Source organism: Hyperolius riggenbachi, chromosome 3, assembly GCF_040937935.1.
Source record: "Hyperolius riggenbachi isolate aHypRig1 chromosome 3, aHypRig1.pri, whole genome shotgun sequence".
Lineage (NCBI taxonomy): Eukaryota > Metazoa > Chordata > Amphibia > Anura > Hyperoliidae > Hyperolius > Hyperolius riggenbachi.
The window spans coordinates 96925763-96947967 of record NC_090648.1 but is presented as its reverse complement, the minus strand read 5'-3'; the positions used below and the strand labels follow the sequence as shown (position 1 = coordinate 96947967).

The 22205-nt window shown below is 45.0% G+C and overlaps 1 protein-coding gene across 1 annotated transcript in view; it reads left to right on the top strand.

Moving 5' to 3' along the window:
* IKBKB (inhibitor of nuclear factor kappa B kinase subunit beta) overlaps positions 1–22205 on the top strand; it is a 61838-nt gene that overhangs the window by 23661 nt on the left and 15972 nt on the right. Inside the window, exons 8-15 of the mRNA XM_068272287.1 lie at positions 3237–3361; positions 5824–5931; positions 8498–8627; positions 10492–10686; positions 12629–12743; positions 14493–14616; positions 17937–18088; positions 18476–18537. Coding sequence (XP_068128388.1) covers positions 3237–3361; positions 5824–5931; positions 8498–8627; positions 10492–10686; positions 12629–12743; positions 14493–14616; positions 17937–18088; positions 18476–18537 — 1011 coding nt within the window. The remainder of the gene's footprint in view (positions 1–3236; positions 3362–5823; positions 5932–8497; positions 8628–10491; positions 10687–12628; positions 12744–14492; positions 14617–17936; positions 18089–18475; positions 18538–22205) is intronic.

The following is a 22205-nucleotide window of genomic DNA, read 5'->3' as shown; positions in this document are numbered from 1 at the left end:
GTCCCCCATAAATCACACAGCCATGCTAGCGACACGCAGCGTGTTGCTAGCAGGCTGTTTACATATAGACTGTCACTCTGCGCCGCTCCCCCACCTCCTCCATAGCACCGATCCACGCCTGCGTCCCTTCCTGGCCGAGAGTGACAGTCTACATGTAAACGGCCTGCTAGCGACACGCTGCATGTTGCTAGCACGGCGGTTTGATTTATGGGGGACAGCAGAGCGCAGGGCGGACCTGGGTGGGCACAGTATAGTAACAGAGGCTGGTGATTATATGCAGAACCAGCCTATGTGTGCTAATAGGATTCTTAAAGTGGTCTGAAACTCTGACATAACATTCAACAAAAGTGTTTTTCTACTTTGTATTATTCATACAGTTATCATATTTGTTTTTGTGCACAAGTAATATTGTCTGTCTACAAATTACAAGTTTCCAAAGTGTAGCTTTCCTTGCCCTGAAAACTGTCATTGCATTTTATTCCAACAGCTTTTTATTATATATTAAAATCTTCTAATGAGTTGTTCTGAACTGGTGTGTGTGCCTGAAGCAGAGACAGCTTCTCAGAAAGTGTTTTTTACTTGTTACAGACAAATGAATCAACATTGGAATATAAACAAAGATACTGTTATCTCCAGTTTGGATGCGGATTTGAAGCTGAATAGCAGGACAAAATGCTTTGTTTAACCATTTCAGTGATGGTCTGCTAAAAAACAATGTCTGGGATAGTAGCTTTAAAGCTGTGAGGAATCTTTTAGAGCAAAGTAGAAATACTGACTTTCAGACCACTTTAAAACCCACCTTGGGTTCCCTTTAAAGTATTAGAGGCAGAGGATCAGCAGGACAGCCAGGCAATTTGTATTGTTTAAAATTTAAATTAATTTGTCAGCCTCTCACTTCAGGTTCCCTTTTAACTGTCAGCAATTATCTCTTAACTAATATGTAGTACAGGGAAATCTGGTTAGTTGCTATTGTGGTGTGTTTTGTAGCTCTTTATTTAATAGCTTCAGTAATGGTCATGCTTGGCCTCTGTGGGAAAGGAAATGCACACTGGTTAGCTTGTTTATATGTTCTTTTCAGTAAAGGTGGGGGGGTTCTGATGTAAGATGCATTTTCTCACATACAAGCACGTATTAAACAGGAAACTGACTTTTTTTTTTTTTTTATTCTTTATCTGTGGTCAACAGTAAAAGTGTAACTGGTGTGCCTGTATAACTCTAGTCACAGGAGGTTGTCCATACTGCTATCGCTATGGCCACAGTTCAAACAAACGGCTTATTTTGAGGGGAATATTGTACGTGCGTGTGCGTGATATTGTTACTGAATAGTATTACATACAAGCTTTGTTAGGGTTTGTGCATACCTGTAAAGGTAGCCATACATCTGGCGATTCTGATTCAATCGACAAAGCAATCGACTTTATTGGTCGATTGACTTCAGTATGGTTGATTGAAAGTCGATTGACTAGTGGCCCACACACTGCAGGCGATATCCTATGCGATTCTCCTTTACTAATCCATCTGACCGATGTTGTGTCTCCATGCTCTGAATGCAAAAAAAATGGATTCTGAGTCAATCGAATGACATATGAACAGTAGGCGATTCCTGTGCAATCAACCAATACCTTCCATCCTGCTTGGTCGACTAAGCTGCTTGATTCGACATATCAGCCACTTTTCATGGATTGGGCATACTGGAACACACTCGACTCTCTCTCGATTCGATACATTGATCGAAACAAATGGTTGATTGTGGAGCTAAATCTCTAGATGTATGGCCACCTTAACCTTGATCACCTGAAACAGTAGCTCTTGACTCTCGGGTAGCTTTGCAGGGTGTGTGCAGGTTTCCCCTGATGCCGGTGTAATGTCTGATTGCGCTGCCCGGAAGCTCCTTTCCACACTGAGTAGCACGCATGCTCAGTGTGAAGTTAATGATTCTGCTGGAGATAAAATACGAAATATCTCCCACACCTCTTAGGGCCCGTTTCCACTAGAGCGAATCCGCATGCGTTGTCTGCATGCGGATTCGCATAACCAATACAAGTGGATGAGACTGTTTCCACTTGTCAGTTTTTTGGTGCGTTTTTCTGTGCAGGATTTTTCTGCACGGTAGGGCCTGCAGAATTCGCCTGCGTGAGGAATGCAGGCGATTCGCAGGCTATGTATTTAATATGGAAAACGCACATGCGTTTTTTGCCGCGATTTCGCGTGCAAATTCGCACGAAAACTAATGCAAATTGAACCAGGCAGTGACATGGTTAAAATCGCTCATAGCCTGCCTATGCGAAATCGGGGCAAAAATCGCATGCGGAATCGCATCCGCATGCGATTTTGTCAGCGGTGGAATCCCAGCGATTCGCACCGCACTAGTGGAAACGGGCCCCAAATTTTCAGGGTAGGGAGGGGACCCCCCGAACGACCTCTATGCCAAATTGCAGCCCCCGAGACCCGCTGGTTCAGGAGATAGATTAGAGATATCTATCTCGGGAACCAGCGGGTCTCGGGAGCTGCAATTTGGCATAGAGGCCGTTCAGGGGCTCCCTTCTCTACCCTGAAAATTTGGGGAGTGTAAGAGGTGTGGGAGCGGAGATATTTAGTATTTTACCTCCAGCAGCATCATTCTATAGGAAATGTGGCCGCACAGTCTCCTGCGCATGCGGGGCAGCGCAAATCCACAGGCAGTGTAATCAGACACAACACCGGCCAGCTGCTAGTTTGCAATCAGACATCCTGGAACCCCATGCCCTGCTGCTATTGTTATTCTCCACCACAGCTCGCTCTGGATCACCTTCCCAGTCCAGCTAGCTGAATGCTGAGCAGTGTGTTTCTACAAAGAAAGGTCACCTGAAACTTTCACTAATCATTCCAGCCAACCAGTACTGCATATGTGCACAGGGTCTTAGGTCTGGTACATGTAAGCCAAAAACTGATTTATGGGCGACTTTTCGGGAGTCAATCATTCTGATTAATTTCCCCTTCGGTGGTCAGTTGGTCAAACAGCTGAAGAACACGTGTGTGTCTGATGGTTCCTCTGACCGGTACTTTGTTCCAAGCAGGTTCCTGTGCATATCAGATCGGTGGGCTGCACATGTATACTGTGTGACAGAAATGTATGTACATAGCTTTATACATGTATTCTGACAGACATCTTGCTCTTCCATGTCACATGACCTCCTCCACCTTGTGTCCACTATGGCTGCTATCTTTGTGTGATGTGTTTCCTCCTTGTGTCTCAGGCCCCGGAGTTACTGGAGCAGCAGAAGTACACAGTTACAGTGGATTATTGGAGTTTTGGCACTTTGGCCTTTGAATGTATAACCGGATTTCGGCCTTTTCTTCCAAACTGGCAGCCTGTACAATGGTGAGCACTGGTCTACTTATCTTGAGAGGATTTGCGGTTCTCTTCACAATATTTGTTTCAATTCACCAAAGCTGGCAATACATCACTCCATGTATGGCCAGATTAACCTTTAGCTAGATCCCTCTCTGATGGAATCTGATCAGAGAGGGATCTATTACCCGACCACACACTGCACAGAGATTTCCAGTAGATTTTGGAATGAAATCTTTTTGGAATTGCCCTCGCACCACCCCCTGCTGGGCCCCCCAAGTGTAAAGTGTCTCCCCTATGCCCGGTGTTTTGAAGTCTTAGCTCTTTGCCGGCACTACTCCTGGCCTCCTCCGGTGTCTGTTGTCACAGCGAGTGCCTGTACCATGTGGCACTGGTGCATATAGTTATGTCACACGTGCCAGAGCACGGGGAGAAACGTTACACTAGGGGAACATTGGCCGAGGGTCTGTTGGTTGTCGCGATATTGGACATAATTTTTTATTTGTTTAATTGGGCCACATTCCTTTGCACCAGTTCTTTCGCTATTTAAAGCGGAACTGTAAATTAGTTTAAAACAAACTGTTTCACTTACCTGGGGCTTCCCCAAGCCCCCAGCAGCCGCCCTGTCCTGCGCCAGTCCTGCACGATTCTCCATTCTCCCGCCGTGGCTAAGTTTCGTTACCGTCGATGGCATCTTGTAAGTCGAGGCAACTGAGCCTGTGCGCCCTGGGCTATGCAAGCTTTCTTTGCGTTCCAGCCCGCAATAGCGTCTTGAGTTGGTGCAGTTGCTGTCGACGTACTAATTGATGGCAGCGAAACTCAGCCTTGGCAAGAGAATGGAGGATCGTGCAGGACCGGCGCGGGACAGGATGGCTGCTGGTGGCTTGGGGAAGCCCCAGGTAAGTGAAACAGTTTGTTTTAATCGGATTTACAGTTTCGTTTTTAAGATCTCTGCAAAAAGTATGACATTTTGGATATTCAGCATTGTGGGACGCCTGTAATATAATGTATAGAGAAAAAGTACGCACTGCTGCATCGATGTCAGGTATTTTTTTCTACATGGGAAAAACGCATTCATGTGTAAACTAGCAGATTGATTAAGATTGGTTCTCGATTTTCCTGGGCAATAAACGCCTCCAAAAGTGTGCACCCTGCCTCTGAGGGTTATTTGTCGGGTTAAAGAGAACCTGAACTGAAAATAAAACGTCAAAATAACCATACACAGGTCATACTTGCCTCCTGTGTGTTCTACTTCTCAATCTCTTTCTCCTCTGCTGTGCTCCATTTGTTCACTGTGATCAATCGAATTGTCCGTCCTCCATTTTAAACATGGCCATTACCTCATAACAGCTTCCTGGTCAGCGCACTGTTAAACTGTTATCGCCCACTTGCGCCATTGGGAAACATGGACATTACCTTGCACATTCAGTTGTAACTGACAGCTGCTGATATTTAACTGACAGCAACTGGTATATTTCAGTTCTGACAAAATCTTGTCAGAACTGGAAGGGATTACTGTAAGAAGAAAATGGTGAGCTTCTGAGAGAAACTGACGGTGAGGTTAGTATGTAATATTCATTTGCAGCTATGTCATGTCTTTTATTTTAAATATTTTTATTCTCTTCAGGTTCCCTTTAAGCATCATTTAGCACATTTGCAGTATAGTGTAATGGGATGAGTTTTCATTTAGGGCCTATTTACACTACACACAGTTTGGATGCAGAATGGAGGCAGAAAAACTGATACCAATGAATGTCTATGGGCCTGTTTCCACGAAGCGCGATTTTTCTGATGCAGCTTTTCCCATAGGCATTCATTGGAGTCAGTTTTTCTGCATCCATTCTGCATCAATTCTGCATCAATTCTGCATCCAAACTGCGTGTAGTGGAAATAGGCCCTAAGGGCCCGTTTTTCACTAGGAGCGGTGCGATGCGGCTATATAGCCGCATCGCACCGCACTGCAGGTGTCCTGAAACACATGCACACCAGTGGAAGAGTTTCCACTACGTGCATGTTGTGCAGTGCGGAGCGATCCGAAAATCTGCAGCATGCTGCAGATTTTCGCACGGCCGCGTCCGTCCGCAGGTGCGTCCCATCTCCTCAATACGCTTCCGCATCGGAATGATGCGGCCAGCGGCGGAAGTGATGCGATGTGGCTACGTAGCCACACTCGCATCACTTCGCAAGTGGAAACCCGCCCTTAGCTGAACATTAAATGCCAGAGCCCACTGATGCAGTTGTGTCCACTTTTCAGTTACAACATCAATGTTATGGATGCTGAAAAGCAGACAGAAGTGGACACAACTGCGTTAGTGGGCTCAGGCCCTAAATAAAAAGTTGTAAAAATAGCCAATGACTAAGAAGCCAATGGGTCATTCATTATGCATAGTGTATGCATTTTGCATACAGTCATCCTTCTGGAAGCGGTCACCAGTGTCTTATTTCTGTGTGTATCACCTATATTACAAAACTGTATTTCTTTTTGTGTACAGGCATGGAAAAATCCGGGAAAAACGCAATGAACACATTGTGGTGTATGAGGACCTATCAGGAGTGGTGAAATTCTCCAGTGTTCTGCCAACGCCCAATCACCTCAGCGAGTAAGACTGATGCCTTGCTTGTACTGTCATCTGCTCCTATACTCTCTCTGTTCATTGATCTCTTTACAAAATATAATCCGAGTACAGGTAGTCCCCGACTTATGAACATCCGACTTACGAACGACCCGCTGATACGAATGCCATGGATTCTGTGTTTCCATGGGAACAAGTCAAAAAAACATTTTTTTTCAAATTGGACTTCGTTTTTGAGAAAATCAATTTTAAAAAATTCAAAGAAAAAATGGCTTTTAAAATTGTATAAGCAGATACAGAGGGCAGAGGTGATACAGAGGGGGACAATTGAGGCACAGGGGGGTACAGAGGAGGCACAGGGGATAGAGATGGCACAGTGTTCCTACTTAAGAACAGATTCAGGTTAAAAACGAACCTACAGTCCCTATCTCGTTCATTAACCGGGGACTACCTGTATAGTAGCAAATTGCGGGACAGAAGTCCTGTTTCATTGGCCACATGTGCTGGGAACTGCAATACAGTTTTCTTCCTCTGCTCTGTGGAATCATGTGCTGAGTTGGTCAGTCAGAAATGACCATGTGACGCGCAATGTAGGAGAAACAGTAGATGCTAGATAACTGTTCCCAGAATCTGTATTAAAGCCCATGCACACGTCCGTTTTTTGCGAACGACGGGTCGTTTAAACGTCCCGTCGTTCAGTCGTTCGCCCGCTAAATAGGGCGTGTGTACAGACTGCCGTTCGCGTGACAAGAGTGAGTTTGAGCGATCCGCCGGGCGGATCGCTCAAACTCACTCTTATCACACGAACGACAGTCTGTACACACGTCCGATTTAGCGGGAGAACGACGGGACGTTCAAACGACCCGTCGTTCACAAAAAACGGACGTGTGTATGGGCCTTTACAGTAGAAACCATGTGTGTATGTGGAGGTAGGAATTTGTGGTTCCCAGAAAGCAGGCAAGTGAGGTGTGGTCCGGTGCTAGTCGAGGAGCCGAAATGCTGACATCATACCAACAAGCGTTGATTCCGGTGATACCTTTAATGACTAACTGTACATGGTTTATTGCAAGTTTTTGAAACGTTACGTTTCTTCTATAAAAATTGCGCAGAAAAAGTGGGATCAGCGCATCACCAGGCCGCCTCTGGATGGCCTCAGCTCAGAGATGCGCTGAGCCCCCCCAGGAACTACAAAACGCACCTTGAACCCAAACAGAGGCTCTGCATATACACCAAAGAAAAACTATCAAGTGGGAGCAGCTGACCAGAATTAAATCAAACATAGCAAAGAAATGAACAGCGCTACTTAAAAACAGATGAGTGCTTACCTGCAAAAAAGTGCACACCCCACTCATGGGATTCAAATACACAATGAGCACACACATGACCTGTCTACCACTTGGAGGATGTTAGTTTCACTAACAATTTGCAATTTGTTAGGTACTTGTCCCTCCCACTGTCGTAGAAGTCTTTCCTCCATGGGAGGGGACCTAACACTAACTAAAACCTACCTATGCATATGCATAGCCTGGGCGCGCTACCAGTAAATTTAAATTTAAGAATTGCGCAGAAAAAGTGGGATCAGCGCATCACCAGGCCGCCTCTGGATGGCCTCAGCTCAGAGATGCGCTGAGCCCCCCCAGGAACTACAAAACGCACCTTGAACCCAAACAGAGGCTCTGCATATACACCAAAGAAAAACTATCAAGTGGGAGCAGCTGACCAGAATTAAATCAAACATAGCAAAGAAATGAACAGCGCTACTTAAAACGTTTCTTCTATAGGCATTATATAGAACTGGATCAGAACTGTACATAAGTGAATGTAACATACAGAGGCTTATATATGATTCTGTAGGCTCAATCTGACATGATGTGACACAGCTTTACCTATTTTGAAATGTAAAAAGACTTCTTCAGTGTTGAGATCTATTGAAATCTTTCCTCTCCCTGATTTACATTCTGACATTTATCACAAGGTGACATTTTTACTGCTGGCAGGTGATGTCACTGGAAGGAGATGCTGCTTGCATTTTTGGCAGTTGGAAACAGCTGTTATTTCCCACAATGCAACAAATCTCCCACAGTGTGATGTCAGTACCTCAGTCCTGTGAGGTGCTGACATCACACTGTGGGAGGGGTTTCACCACAAAATCAGCCATACAAAGCCCCCTGATGATCCGTTTGAGAAAAGGAAAATATTTCTCATGGGAAAGGGGGTATCAGCTACTGATTGGGATGAAGTTAAATTCTTGGTTACAGTTTCTCTTTAAGCCAGAGAGCAGCAACAAGCAGAGGTGTTAAAAAAAAAAACCACGAAAACACAGGCTCCTCCCACTTTGGATGTCACATGACCACAACTGAATGACCCAGCCAGCAGATGGATCCAGGGGGAAGCGCATGAAACCCGTACTGGGATTTGGCATTTGTAGTTGGCCCATGAAACAGGTGTTCTGTCCACCACCTTGCTTTTATACACTGTTAATAATCACTGATCCTACTGTTATTAGACTTTGACTTGTTTGGTTTTAGGTTTAATTGGGCTTTTATGTTTCTCAGTAAATGTACATTAGCTATGTTTGTTTTCTCTGTCCTAGGACCCTGGCTACCAAGCTAGAGCGCTGGCTGCAGTGCATGCTAATGTGGCACCCCAGACAGAGGGGCACAGATCCCCAGAACTCAGAGGTTGGCTGTTTTCAAGCTCTGGATGCCATTCTTAACCTCAAGGTGAGTATAATTAAAAAAAAAAAAAGTATCAGAACTGGCAGAGATCATTACAACACATACTGTAAGTCATTGCGTAATTACAAACTAAAAGTTGCATCACATAGAGCTGTAATAGTAAGGCTGCATGAAATAACTGCATATCAGAACATAACAGAAGTGCATGTCGATTGGAGGACTTAACTCCCCAATTTGGATTTCTTTTGTGTGCAGTACCCAGATACTGCAAAGTGTATCTTTAAAGTCCTGGTTCCCTAGAAAGCCCCTTATTTGTTTATCCTAAAGTATTGCATCATCTTTGAGTACCAGAGGCATGGCCAGATTTAACTTAAAGAAAAACTCCAGTTAAAATAATGTAATAAAAAAGTGCTTCATTTTTACAATAATTATGTATGGATTTAGTCAGTGTTTGTCCATTGTAAAATCTTTCCTCTACCTGATTTATGTTTTGACATTAATCACATGGTGACATTTTTACTGCTGGCGGGTGATGTCAGTAGAAGGAGAAGCTGCTTGCTTTTTTGGCAGTTGGAAACAGCTGTTGTTTCCCACAATGCAACAAGGCTCCCACATTGTGCTGTCAGAACCATGGTCAGGACATCACACTGTGGGAGGGGTTTCACTACAATATCAGCCATACAGAACCCCCTGATCCATTTATGAAAAGGAAACTATTTCTCGTGGGAAAGGGGGTATCAGCTACTGATTGGGATAAAGTTCTATTTTTGGTTACGATTTCTCTTTTAAGGCACTGTAGGCTCGAGCCTACAGGCACCTTACGTAGCAGAGGCGGCTCCACTAGCCCGAATGCTTCCAGTGGGGGACACAAAAGAAGAAAGATTGGTAGTCAGAGTAATAGGGTGGCCCTTCACTCCCCCCAACTTTGCCTCTGATCTGTGGGCAGGCCAGTGTTTTCAGGAGGCAGGCATGGAGCACGGGACACAATTGTGGAACTACAGAGTCTGGTAGCTGGGGCATTCGGCAGCTCACCTGAGACATTGGTTGGGACCTACAGTATTTGTGCCTGAGATGGAGGACCCTAATGCTGGGACATGTCCCAGGTAAACTGGGACATCTGTATTGCAGAAGGATCAGCACACTCAGATGTATAATGCAAAACTTCACGCTTTTTTAATACAAAAAGTGTCCATATAATACATTTCGTGTTCAACAAGGACCAGCAACTCACTGTAGATAGGCGCCAAAGACACCCAAAGTCCATCAAATGCTGTTTCGGGCATTTGCCCGTCTCCAGGAGTGCACATTTATTGGCTTGAAAACTGGCAAATGCCCGAAACAGCATTAGGCCAGTGTCTGTCGCCATGATTTGAGACATGACTACTCTGGAGTGTGGCTTTTGGAATCCCTCACAGACTCTTTACACAAGTCGGCCAGCAGGCATTTGATGGCCTTGGGTGTCTTTGGCGCCTATCTACTGCAAGTTGCTGGTCCTTGTTGTACACAAAGTGCATTTATGGAAACATTTTTGTATTAAAAGAGCTTAAAGTTTTGCATTATACATCTGAGTGTGCTGATCTTTCTGCAATACAGATATTTAAGTGCTACTTGATACTTTGGTGGCTGGATCATTGCACCTCATTTACAACCAGGGGAGTGCGTCTGGGTACTTCTACTTTCCAGGTAAACTGAGGCATCTGGTCACTGTAATTATAAGTATGCATAAATAGCATACGAGGAGGTTAATGACCTGATAAACTGCCTGTTGGTGTGTTCCTGCAGTCCTGCTATTCTTGCAGTTCTGATGTTTGTAAGATATATAAGAAATATTTGGTTGTGGGCTCTTGATTTGGCTGCAGTGGTAAAATCTCTATGGCTCTCCACATAAGCATCTTTGTATTGTCCCCAGCTGCTGTCTGTGCTGAACATGGTGTCTGGCTGCACACACATGTACCCGGTGACAGAGGGGGAGACTCTGCAGTCCCTGAAGATGCGCTTGCAGCAGGACACGGGCATTCCGGAGGAGGAACAAGAACTACTACAAGCTTCTGGCCTGGCACTGAATCCTCATCAGCCTCTCGTACAATATGTGTCAGACAACATGGTGAGAATAATACAGGCACATTCTCTACACTCTATTGTTGGTATATGCAGATAATCAGCAGATTTTTTCTATTGTAGATAAGTAAATGGGGAAGTACTTACAAGGGTTGAAGTCTGGTTTACTGGGGCCTATGGCTATAGCATGACCTCTACTTAAATTGTATGCCGACACTTAGCAAAGCACTGTAGAAGATTGTGTTTGGGCAGCATGGCGTGTCTGGGCTGCATGGAGTTTGTATGATATCATGTTTGCACGTTATTCCTGCAGGTGCTCAACTTATCTTCTACAGCCCCCCAAAAACATATTGGCTTCTCCAGAATTGGCCTTACCTGTGGTAGAAACAATAGATTGGAGGGGGGGGGGGGAGAGTTTTTATAGATCTTCTTTAAAGAGGAGCTGTTAGGTATAAGGTCTCAGAGAAAATAAACACAAATATTAGTAGCTAAATATTGGCTGTACTTACATTACATATGCATTTCACTGTCCACGTTTGTACTTCACATAATTTTTATATAGTATTTGCAGAGAATGATGCTCCTGAGAGCTCATGGCAGGTTCCAGGTTTGTCTGTCTCCTATGAAGCCAATTGTGTTGTCATGTCCTCCCTGCTTCCTAATGATTCCACTCACAAAAAAGCTTGTAATGAATAACACTACTGTGCAGTAAATATTAATTAGCCATGTGGCTAGGAACAATAGTGGACTCTTGCAGTGTACTCTGCCCGGAGATTTATCAGTGCTGTGAGCTGGGCTGCATTACATGCTGTTGTAACTTGAGCCTGTAACTTCTCACTAGCAGCCGAGGGGAGGGCCCCAGAATGCTTTGCTGTATGGTATGCGGCCTCTCGTCCTTTTTAAGGGCTTGGGAATACAGAGCCTTGCTGTCAGCACACATCAAAAGTAAGAGAGATTTTTAACTTCAGTATTGCCTTTTTGGCTTCCTTCTAAACTGTTTAACACAGGAGAATAGAGGTTTAAATTAGCTTTTGCAGCCTGACAGTTACTCTTTAAATCTATGGAGCTATGGATTCTGCACTCAGCTATCTCAGGGCATTTAGTCATCACTAGTACCACTAGTAGAGCGTATGGAGATTTATATGGCTCTTTGTGATATAGTGATTTGGTGATGCATCAGTTAAAGGTCTTTGTAAGTCCCTAGAGCAGTGATCCTCATACTAAGGCCCGTGGGCCGAATGCGGCCCCCTGAGGCCTTTTTACCGGCCCCCATGTGCAGGATGTATTGCTTATAGATGTGGCCCACTGCATCTTTAAACACTGGTGGCCTGCATCTAGAATTGCAGTGCTAGCACATGGAAGCCAGAAAACAGTCATTTTCTGGCTTCCAATCAAATTCCATATCAGGTAACACTGTAGTCCAATTGTGCTGCAGGTTGTCACCTGGGTATGCTTCACTGTCTAGCACACAAGGAATATTTTTGGGCACTGACTGAATGAATGGCTGCTGCTGGGAGTTCTCTCCTGGGCATGGTCAGTGTGGGAGTGAACGGAGGGGGTGGTGTGTCTGTGTATGGGGGAGATTGTGCTGCATGCTTTTGCAGGTATATTGGGTGATATTATGGCTCACATGTGACTTGCTATGTTAGGGTCATGATATCTGCACATGCTGTGTTGGAGGGCTTACTATCTGCACTTGCTGAGTTTGGGGGGGGGGGGGGAGGGGGCATACTGTCTGCACATGCTGTGTTGGTGGTATAATTGCACTTGCTGAGTTGGGGGCATAACATCTGCTCTGGTTAAATAGATGACATGATGACTGCACATGTTAATAGGCGCTGTCTTCTCTACATCATTTTATGTTTACTCCGGCCCCCCAATGGTCTGAAGTATGTTTACCTGGCCCTGGACCAAAAACGTTTGGGGGCCACTGCCCTAGAGCATCATCAGTGTGACACATTATGATTTCTTATGTTTTTTGTCCGCAGGTCAGTGAGCCGCGTCAGGGTGAAAGCGACCTAATATTTCTTTTTGATAATCGGAAAACGGTGTATGAGCCTCAGATTACTCACCGACCTCATCCTGATAGTGTTGCCTATGTGTGTGAGTATCTGCTGATCACATTATGTCATTCCTGTCGGAGAAAGGAGAAAAAAAATAAATCAATAGGTACATTGCAAAATGAGAACATGGCCCAGGGGAGCAGGAAACACGGGTCTCTGGACAGGCAGCAAACGAAGAATGTTCCTCTACACCATGGGTAGGGTATAAAAGATTTCTTCAATTTTATTGGCACATCAGAAGATACACAAGGCACACTATTGCAAAATGAGAAGTTAAAAAATGGAAGAGAGATTTGAAGAAATTGATATTCGCCATGTAATTTGTTCATATTGTTTGACCCACAATGACCCAGCACGTCATCATCTTTATTACTGGCAGACAAGGAAAAAAACTAGACAGCACCAACTGCCATTATCTATAATCACACCCACTAACTGTACGATAGGCTAAAGGTTGTTTTTTTTTTTATAGATATACATATGCACAGAGGGAGATACTGGTTGCTTGGCTGTTGGAAACAGCTGTTATTTCCCACAATACATAAAGGCTCACAGACAGGAAACTGTCAGGACTTGGGTCCTGACATCACACTGTGGGAGGGGTTTCCCCACAATATCAGCCATACAGACCCCCTGATGATGTATTTGAAAAAAGATAAAGATTTCTCATAGGCAAATGGGTATCCGCTACTGATTGGCATGAAGTTAAAGAGAATCTGTTTCAAAAAAATAACCCTGAGGATACTTACCTCGGGAGAGGGAAGCCTCTGGATCCTAATGAGGATTCCCCATCCTCCTAAGTTTCAGAGATCCAACGCTGTCTCGCCCTGAAAACACAGCCAACAAGGATGTCAGCTGTGGCACAGGCGCATTTGCGTCTTCAATATTTGCCTACTGCCATCCTGAGCAGTAGCGGCTTTCTGATTGGGCTCAGGTGGAAATAGCCCAGTCGGAAAGACATTACCGCGCCTACGAAGTATTGCTGTAGGTAAATATTTACCTAGCTGGTGTTTGGTGTTCCAGGAGGTGTTTGGCATTCCCGAAGGGGACGGAGTAAGCCTCATGAGGCTCTTGAGACCTCCCCCTCCTTAGGTAAGTATACCCCGGGGAAGGGGCAGGGTTGTTACAGATTTTCTGTAAATCCTTCTTTACAGTTTCTCTTTAAAGAGACTCTGTAACATCAAAAAGATCCCCTGGGGGGTACTCACCTCGGGTGGGGGAAGCCTCCGGATCCTAATGAGGCTTCCCACACTGTCCTCTGTCCCACGGGGGTCTCGCTGCAGCCCTCCGAACAGCCGGCGACAGACCCGACTGTCAGTTCAATATTTACCTTTGCAGGCTCCAGCGGGGGCGCTGTGGCTGCTCTCGGCTCCGAACTACACGGAAATACCCGATCTCAGTCGGGTCCGCTCTACTGCGCAGGCGCCGGAAACTTGCGCCTGCGCAGTAGAGCAGACCCGACGGCGATTGGGTATTTCCGCCTACTTTGGAGCCGACGGCCGTCAGAGCGCCTGCGCAGGAGCCAGGAAGGTAAATATTGACGTCATCTTTCTCGGAGGGCTGCAGCGAGACCCCTGAGGGACGGAGGACGTCGTGGGAAGCCTCATTAGGATCCGGAGGCTTCCCCCACCCGAGGTGAGTACCCCCCAGGGGATCTTTTTGATGTTACAGATCCTCTTTAAGTACAGATACATGACAACTGAAATACAGTCCTAAGGCCAGATAGCGAATGGTCTGCTGGAATATGACAGCAGTCTAGTGACAGCACCCTTCTTTGTTCTGTCTCCAGTGCAGGACCCCAAGCACCAGCTGAACTATGTACAAATGCGGAGAGTGTGGGGGCAGATCTGGCAGACCATACGGATGCTGAAAGAAGACTGTGCCAAACTACAGATGGGGCAGCGTGCCACTATGTAAGGATCACATGAAATATCACTTGCTGACACTATTCATATATTTGTTTTACACAGAATGACCTACTTATATGGGATTGTCTGCGATCGAGCATATAGCCATAAGGGAATTGCTGGTGCTTTTTTTTCGAACGAAACAAACACTGTAGCATTATGTTTGGCATACATGTTTCTGTTGTGATCAAACAGTGGTACTTTCCATGCAATAAAACAATCACATATATCAAATATACGGAAGAACAAAGATAGAAAGATAGATAGAAATAGAAGAGTACAGATTAAAAAAAATAAGATGAACATTTTTTTTAAATTCATTATTTTTAACAATTTGAGATTGTTTCTTATTTTAAAGGATACCCGAGGTGAAAATAAACTGATAAGATAGACAATTGCATCTGTCCTCCTTCTACTAGAAATGACTTTTTTTTTTAGATATCCCTCAGTTGTATTTTATATTTAAATTTACTTTTTAAGTTTTTACAGTTTCATTTTTGTCTGCTCAATGACACATGCATTGATGTATGCCAGAGCTAAAGTCTATGAACCATTGACCCTTTTTATCGCTTTCCTGCTCTGAGAAGCCATTTTTTGCTAGGAAAGTGTTTTATGACTGTAATTCCTTATCACTGAAGGATACACTGCAGTCTGACTCAGACAGGAACTGACACTTACATACCTGATTTTTAAACCTTTCAGGCAGAGAAAGAAAAAAAGGAAAGCAGCATAGTTATTAGTGTGCTTGGCACTGTATATACACATGTCTATCTCATTATGTCACGTCACCTCGGGTATCCTTTAACCATTTTTGCCTTTTGGGTGTAGCTGCTACGTCCAAAAGGCTGCTCTCATGCTGCTGCGCGCTCCCGTGCCGCCGCCTGTTAGCCTGGAGATCAGTGAATGGGAACGAATTGTCCCCGTTAGAAAGACCGACGGCTTCTTTCAAAAGCCGCAATGTTTCTCAAAAAAAAAAAAACATTCCCGTCCTCCATTCACATCCTGTAAGCGAGAGCGCTTCCTTACTGGACTAAAAAAAATGTTTTGGGACTGTGGCTATCTTGTGGCCAAATAGTAAAATTACATCTACATACATTTTTTTTTTTTTTAAATAAATACAATTTATTACATTTAAAATTAACTCTTTACACCCCACATTCCAAAAAAATACCCAAAATAAATGTAATTTAAAAAAAAATTACAATTAAAAAACCCCCCACAAATTGTTACCTAAGGGTCTGAACTTTTTTTAACCACTTAACGACCGCCTAACGCCGATAGGCGGCGGCGGAAAAAACAAGATATAGATCAATTCATTGAGATAAGTACTGATAATGTTATTGGCGAATCAATGGGAGGGGAAATTGCTTGGATGCATAAGGTGAAAAACGACTGAAGGCTGCAGTGGTTAAACAAAGATTTCAGTTTGACACATTATTATCACTCGGTAGGATAAAAAACAACACCCCCCCCCCCTTCCCCCATTTTCTGTGCATGCCAGGGAATCCCCTTCTTATATACCTGGATCAACTCTTCCGGGAATTACCTAGTAATTATAGCCATGGATGTCCTTCAATGCAAGGAAAGCATCCATGCCCCCTTTAAATGCTAATATAGAGTTTGCCATAACTACTTCCTTAGGTAAGAGATTCCAGATTTAACCACTCTCACTGTAAAGGACCCCTTTCTAAATAGATGGCAGGAACTTTTTTCCTCCACCCGCAGATCATGTCCCCTTGTCTGTTGTACAACCCTAGTGACAAAAAGCTCATCTGCCAAGCTTTTGTATTGCCCTCTGAGGTATTTATACATGTTAATCAGGTCACCTCTCTTTCTGCCAAGTTTAATAAACCCAGTTTGTCCAACTGTTCATGGTAAGTGAGATCTCCCATCCCTCTGATTAATTTAGTTGCTCGTCTTTGTACCTGCTCTAGAAGGTCAATGTCCTTTCTATAGTGTGGTGCCCAAAACTGTATCCCATACTCCAGATGTGGCCTCACAAGTGACTTATTTAGAGGGAGTAGTATACTAGCATCTTGGCATTGTTCAAGTCTACAAAAAGGGGAATCTTTATGCCCCTCCCTCCTCCACTTCACAGATTATTCCCCAGTGTTCTGGATCTTGTACATTTGTATTCAGTGGCCAGAAACTCACATTAGTAGGTTCCTCAATCCCTAGCTTATACCAGCCTGCGCGAAGGACAAGAGACAATGGGACTTGGAGAGAGGGATTGGGCTTAATCTAAAACTCATCCCTGCACACTGTAAATGCATTGGTGCAGCAGCTTTTCCTGATGTTGAGAAGGTAATAGTGATGGGTCGTTCGCGAACGAGCCGGCGAACGGCAAGAGCCGGTTCTCAGTTTCAAAAGAGCCGATGCCTCAGCCGCCCCACACAGCTCTGATTTGCTGTGTAATAAAGGGCACTGAGGCATGCTGGGAGATGTAGTCCTCCTCTCTTAGCTTGTAGGAGTGTATGGGGCGGAGCAGAGCAGTAGCAGGAGGGATTGCACCAGTCAGAGAAGCAGTCTGGAGTTGTCATGGAGATGGGGGCGGGGCTTTTACTCCGATTCTGAGTGGTGTCTAGTGATATTTAATGAAGAGCCGATTGAGAGCCGGCTCTTTAATGGGAGTCGATTCAGAAGAGCCGATTCTCTGAGAAGAGCCAGAATTCCCATCACTAGAAGGTAAGTTCCTCACCAATGTCAGTAGCCAGGATCAGAGATGGATTAAAGCAGCAGGGACATCCATACTATCCCAGGAAATAACACACACATATAAGTAGATAAATACTTGTTCTACTTACATAACATATGTATTATACTGTCCACATTATACAGTAAATGAAGAGAAAACTGTTCCAGGCATTTTCCATCTGTACTGTCTCTGACTGAAGCCAATCCTGTAATTTCCTCCCTTATTATTTTCTCCTGCCTGAAATGGTGTATGCATTGCCAGCCCTCCCCATTGAACTTTGTAGGAACTGCACTGTCATATCTAGCTTGCTTTGTAAACACATGTGAGCACAGCATAGATCAGATTTCAGCAGCTTCTGCAGAGAGGTGAGAGTTGAGGTGTATTTGCTTTCTCAGCCTCGTGTCACACTGAACTGCCGTCAGCCAATCGGTGAGGAGCAGGAATGTGGCTGCACACCATGCATGAGAGAAACCAGTTTTTGATTACTAAAAGTGCATACCACAATTTTTTTTGCGTACACACTTTTTACATTTTGGATTTTGTTGGGCTCTTCTAAATGACTGCCCCTAAGGTTTGGTGCAGATTAAATGTTCCTTATTCCGAATTGTCAGTGTAGAGTTGTGTCTTGCAGGGTGAACCTTCTGCGATACAATACAGAACTCTCAAAAAAGAAGAATCTGATGACCTCTGAGTGTGAGCAGCTGAAAGCCAAACTGGATTTCTTCCGGAGCAGTATCCAGATCGATCTGGATAAATACAGCGAGCAGATGGAGTTTGGCATCAGTAAGTATAATTAAGCCCTCACACTACCAAAGATTAGAGCTGCATTCTATCTAACGCCCTGTGCGGGACGCTATTGTGAATGGGAATGTGAAGAAGACTACGCGTGGGCAGGCCTGGTGGCAAAACGAAACTAGCTGGCAGGGGGGGGGGGGGCAGGAGGAACCGCTAGTGGCTGCGAGGGCACGGGACGGCTGCAGGGGGCTGGTAGAAGCCCCAGGTGAGTAAAACTGATTTTTTTTTTTAAAGGCTTAGATATCACTTTAAGAATTTACCAGAGCTGACTGCAGGAAAATAGATAGAATAGTCAGTCTATTGTGTTTTGCATGTAATGGTTATCACAAGCTGGATTGTGTCCCCAATATTCACCCATCCCTTCTCTTGTTTTAGCCTCTGAGAAGCTGCTCTCCACATGGAGAGAGATGGAGCAAGTGGTCGAGCAGTGCGGCAGGGTAAGTTATATCATTCTGGAGCTGGCAGGAGAACTTTGCAGGAGGCATACCTGAGCTATAGAAGTTATAACGTTGTACGCAACTTGTATACTGGAATCTAAAGTTTACAGTCAGAAATTACATTTATACCTTTTAAGTATATATTTACTGTATAAAGCAGCAGAAAAATATAGTAACAGAATTTACCTGATACATTCACTCAGTCCCTGTTCCAGGAAGAACCCACAGTGAAATGTCCCTAAAGGCCCTACACATTTGCAGCTTGGGTCACCCAGTACATTTGTTCAACCAACAGCTAGTTAGTATCCGTACATGCTAGAAAATCATTGTTCTGCCATATGTTCTGGCAGCTCGCATCTGCTGGCCCTTACGCTTCCCCTCTCCATGGAGCAGAACATGCTGATCATAGAGAGTTGACCGGTATATTTGTACAGGAAAAGGCCAATTGAAACTACAGTAAAGTTCCAGTCAACCAACCAGCATGCCTGGTGGAGGAGAATGGGGGCGTTCCTAAGTTTGCAGAGCACGTTGCAGCGGAAACGACTCACAAATCCTCCGGGCGCCGGTCTACTTCACTCCCGTAACTTGCTGTGTGCTCGTACGGCTCCCCCGCATCAGTTCACGTGACTCATCGGAGCCGTGCACATGAGAGCTGCATTCAGGAAGGGAAGAGAACCGGCGCCCAGAGGATTAGCAAGTTTTTTCTGCTGCACTGCGCTCTGCATTTCATCTATGGGGGGAGGGGAAGTATTAACTGGGTTAGTGTTAACTGTGGGCCAGTTGCTTGACTTCTCAAACAACCGGCAAGAACACATATCCTGCATCGGGAAATCCTGGGAAGTTTCGTACAAACTAGGTCGCTCAGTGCAGCTGTAACCGTACTGCCCAGTATGCGCTGCACAGGCCCTATAGAAAGCAAGTGCTTGTGCACGGAGGAATAAAGCCACCTTTGTTCTACTGGACCTACGTGATCCATACCTGCGCATGCGCAGTATGGACACGCTTATTTACTGCTGTGGGGAGAAACCTATTCAACCTGCCAGGTCAAATATGTTTGGAGGGACCCAGCGCTGGAATGGTATGGACTATCCAGAGGCTTCCCCCATTTCTTTCTTTTATTTTCCTGGGTTTGGGATTACATTAAGACCTACACAGCCATGTCCTAAAACACGCACACACAGACAAGAACTCACAAGCAGGCATACATGCTTGTACACACACACACACACACACACACGCACACGCACGCACGCACGCACGCAGCCATACATGCTTGTACACACACACGCCTGCACACATATACACTCAAACAGGCATACATGCTTGTACACGCACAGACATGCATATTCACAATTAGGCATACATGCTTGTACACGCACAGACACGCATATTCACAATCAGGCATACATGCTTGTACACGCACAGACACGCATATTCACAATCAGGCATACATGCTTGTACACGCACAGACACGCATATTCACAATCGGGCATACATGCTTGTACACGCACAGACACGCATATTCACAATCAGGCATACATGCTTGTACACGCACATACACGCATATTCACAATCGGGCATACATGCTTGTACACGCACAGACACGCATATTCACAATCGGGCATACATGCTTGTACACGCACAGACACGCATATTCACAATCGGGCATACATGCTTGTACACGCACAGACACGCATATTCACAATCAGGCATACATGCTTGTACACGCACAGACACGCATATTCACAATCAGGCATACACGCTTGTACACGCACAGACACGCATATTCACAATCGGGCATACACGCTTGTACACGCACAGACACGCATATTCACAATCGGGCATACACGCTTGTACACGCACACATGCATATTCACAATCAGGCATACACGCTTGTACACGCACAGACACGCATATTCACAATCAGGCATACATGCTTGTACACGCACAGACACGCATATTCACAATCAGGCATACACGCTTGTACACGCACAGACACGCATATTCACAATCAGGCATACACGCTTGTACACGCACAGACACGCATATTCACAATCAGGCATACACGCTTGTACACGCACAGACACGCATATTCACAATCAGGCATACACGCTTGTACACGCACAGACACGCATATTCACAATCAGGCATACATGCTTGTACATGCACAGACACGCATATTCACAATCAGGCATACACGCTTGTACACGCACAGACACGCATATTCACAATCAGGCATACATGCTTGTACACGCACAGACACGCATATTCACAATCAGGCATACACGCTTGTACACGCACAGACACGCATATTCACAATCAGGCATACACGCTTGTACACGCACAGACACGCATATTCACAATCAGGCATACACGCTTGTACACGCACAGACACGCATATTCACAATCAGGCATACATGCTTGTACATGCACAGACACGCATATTCACAATCAGGCATATACGCTTGTACACGCACAGACACGCATATTCACAATCAGGCATACATGCTTGTACACGCACAGACACGCATATTCACAATCAGGCATACATGCTTGTACACGCACACACGCATATTCACAATCAGGCATACATGCTTGTACACGCACAGACACGCATATTCACAATCAGGCATACATGCTTGTACACGCACACACGCATATTCACAATCAGGCATACATGCTTGTACACGCACAGACACACGCATATTCACAATCAGGCATACACGCTTGTACACGCACAGACACGCATATTCACAATCAGGCATACACGCTTGTACACGCACAGACACGCATATTCACAATCAGGCATACACGCTTGTACACGCACAGACACGCATATTCACAATCAGGCATACACGCTTGTACACGCACAGACACGCATATTCACAATCAGGCATACATGCTTGTACACGCACAGACACGCATATTCACAATCAGGCATACACGCTTGTACACGCACAGACACGCATATTCACAATCAGGCATACACGCTTGTACACGCACAGACACGCATATTCACAATCAGGCATACATGCTTGTACACGCACAGACACGCATATTCACAATCAGGCATACACGCTTGTACACGCACAGACACGCATATTCACAATCAGGCATACATGCTTGTACACGCACAGACACGCATATTCACAATCAGGCATACATGCTTGTACACGCACACACGCATATTCACAATCAGGCATACATGCTTGTACACGCACAGACACGCATATTCACAATCAGGCATACATGCTTGTACACGCACACACGCATATTCACAATCGGGCATACATGCTTGTACACGCACAGACACACGCATATTCACAATCAGGCATACACGCTTGTACACGCACAGACACGCATATTCACAATCAGGCATACACGCTTGTACATGCACAGACACGCATATTCACAATCAGGCATACACGCTTGTACACGCACAGACACGCATATTCACAATCAGGCATACACGCTTGTACACGCACAGACACGCATATTCACAATCAGGCATACACGCTTGTACACGCACAGACACGCATATTCACAATCAGGCATACACGCTTGTACACGCACAGACACGCATATTCACAATCAGGCATACACGCTTGTACACGCACAGACACGCATATTCACAATCGGGCATACATGCTTGTACACGCACAGACACA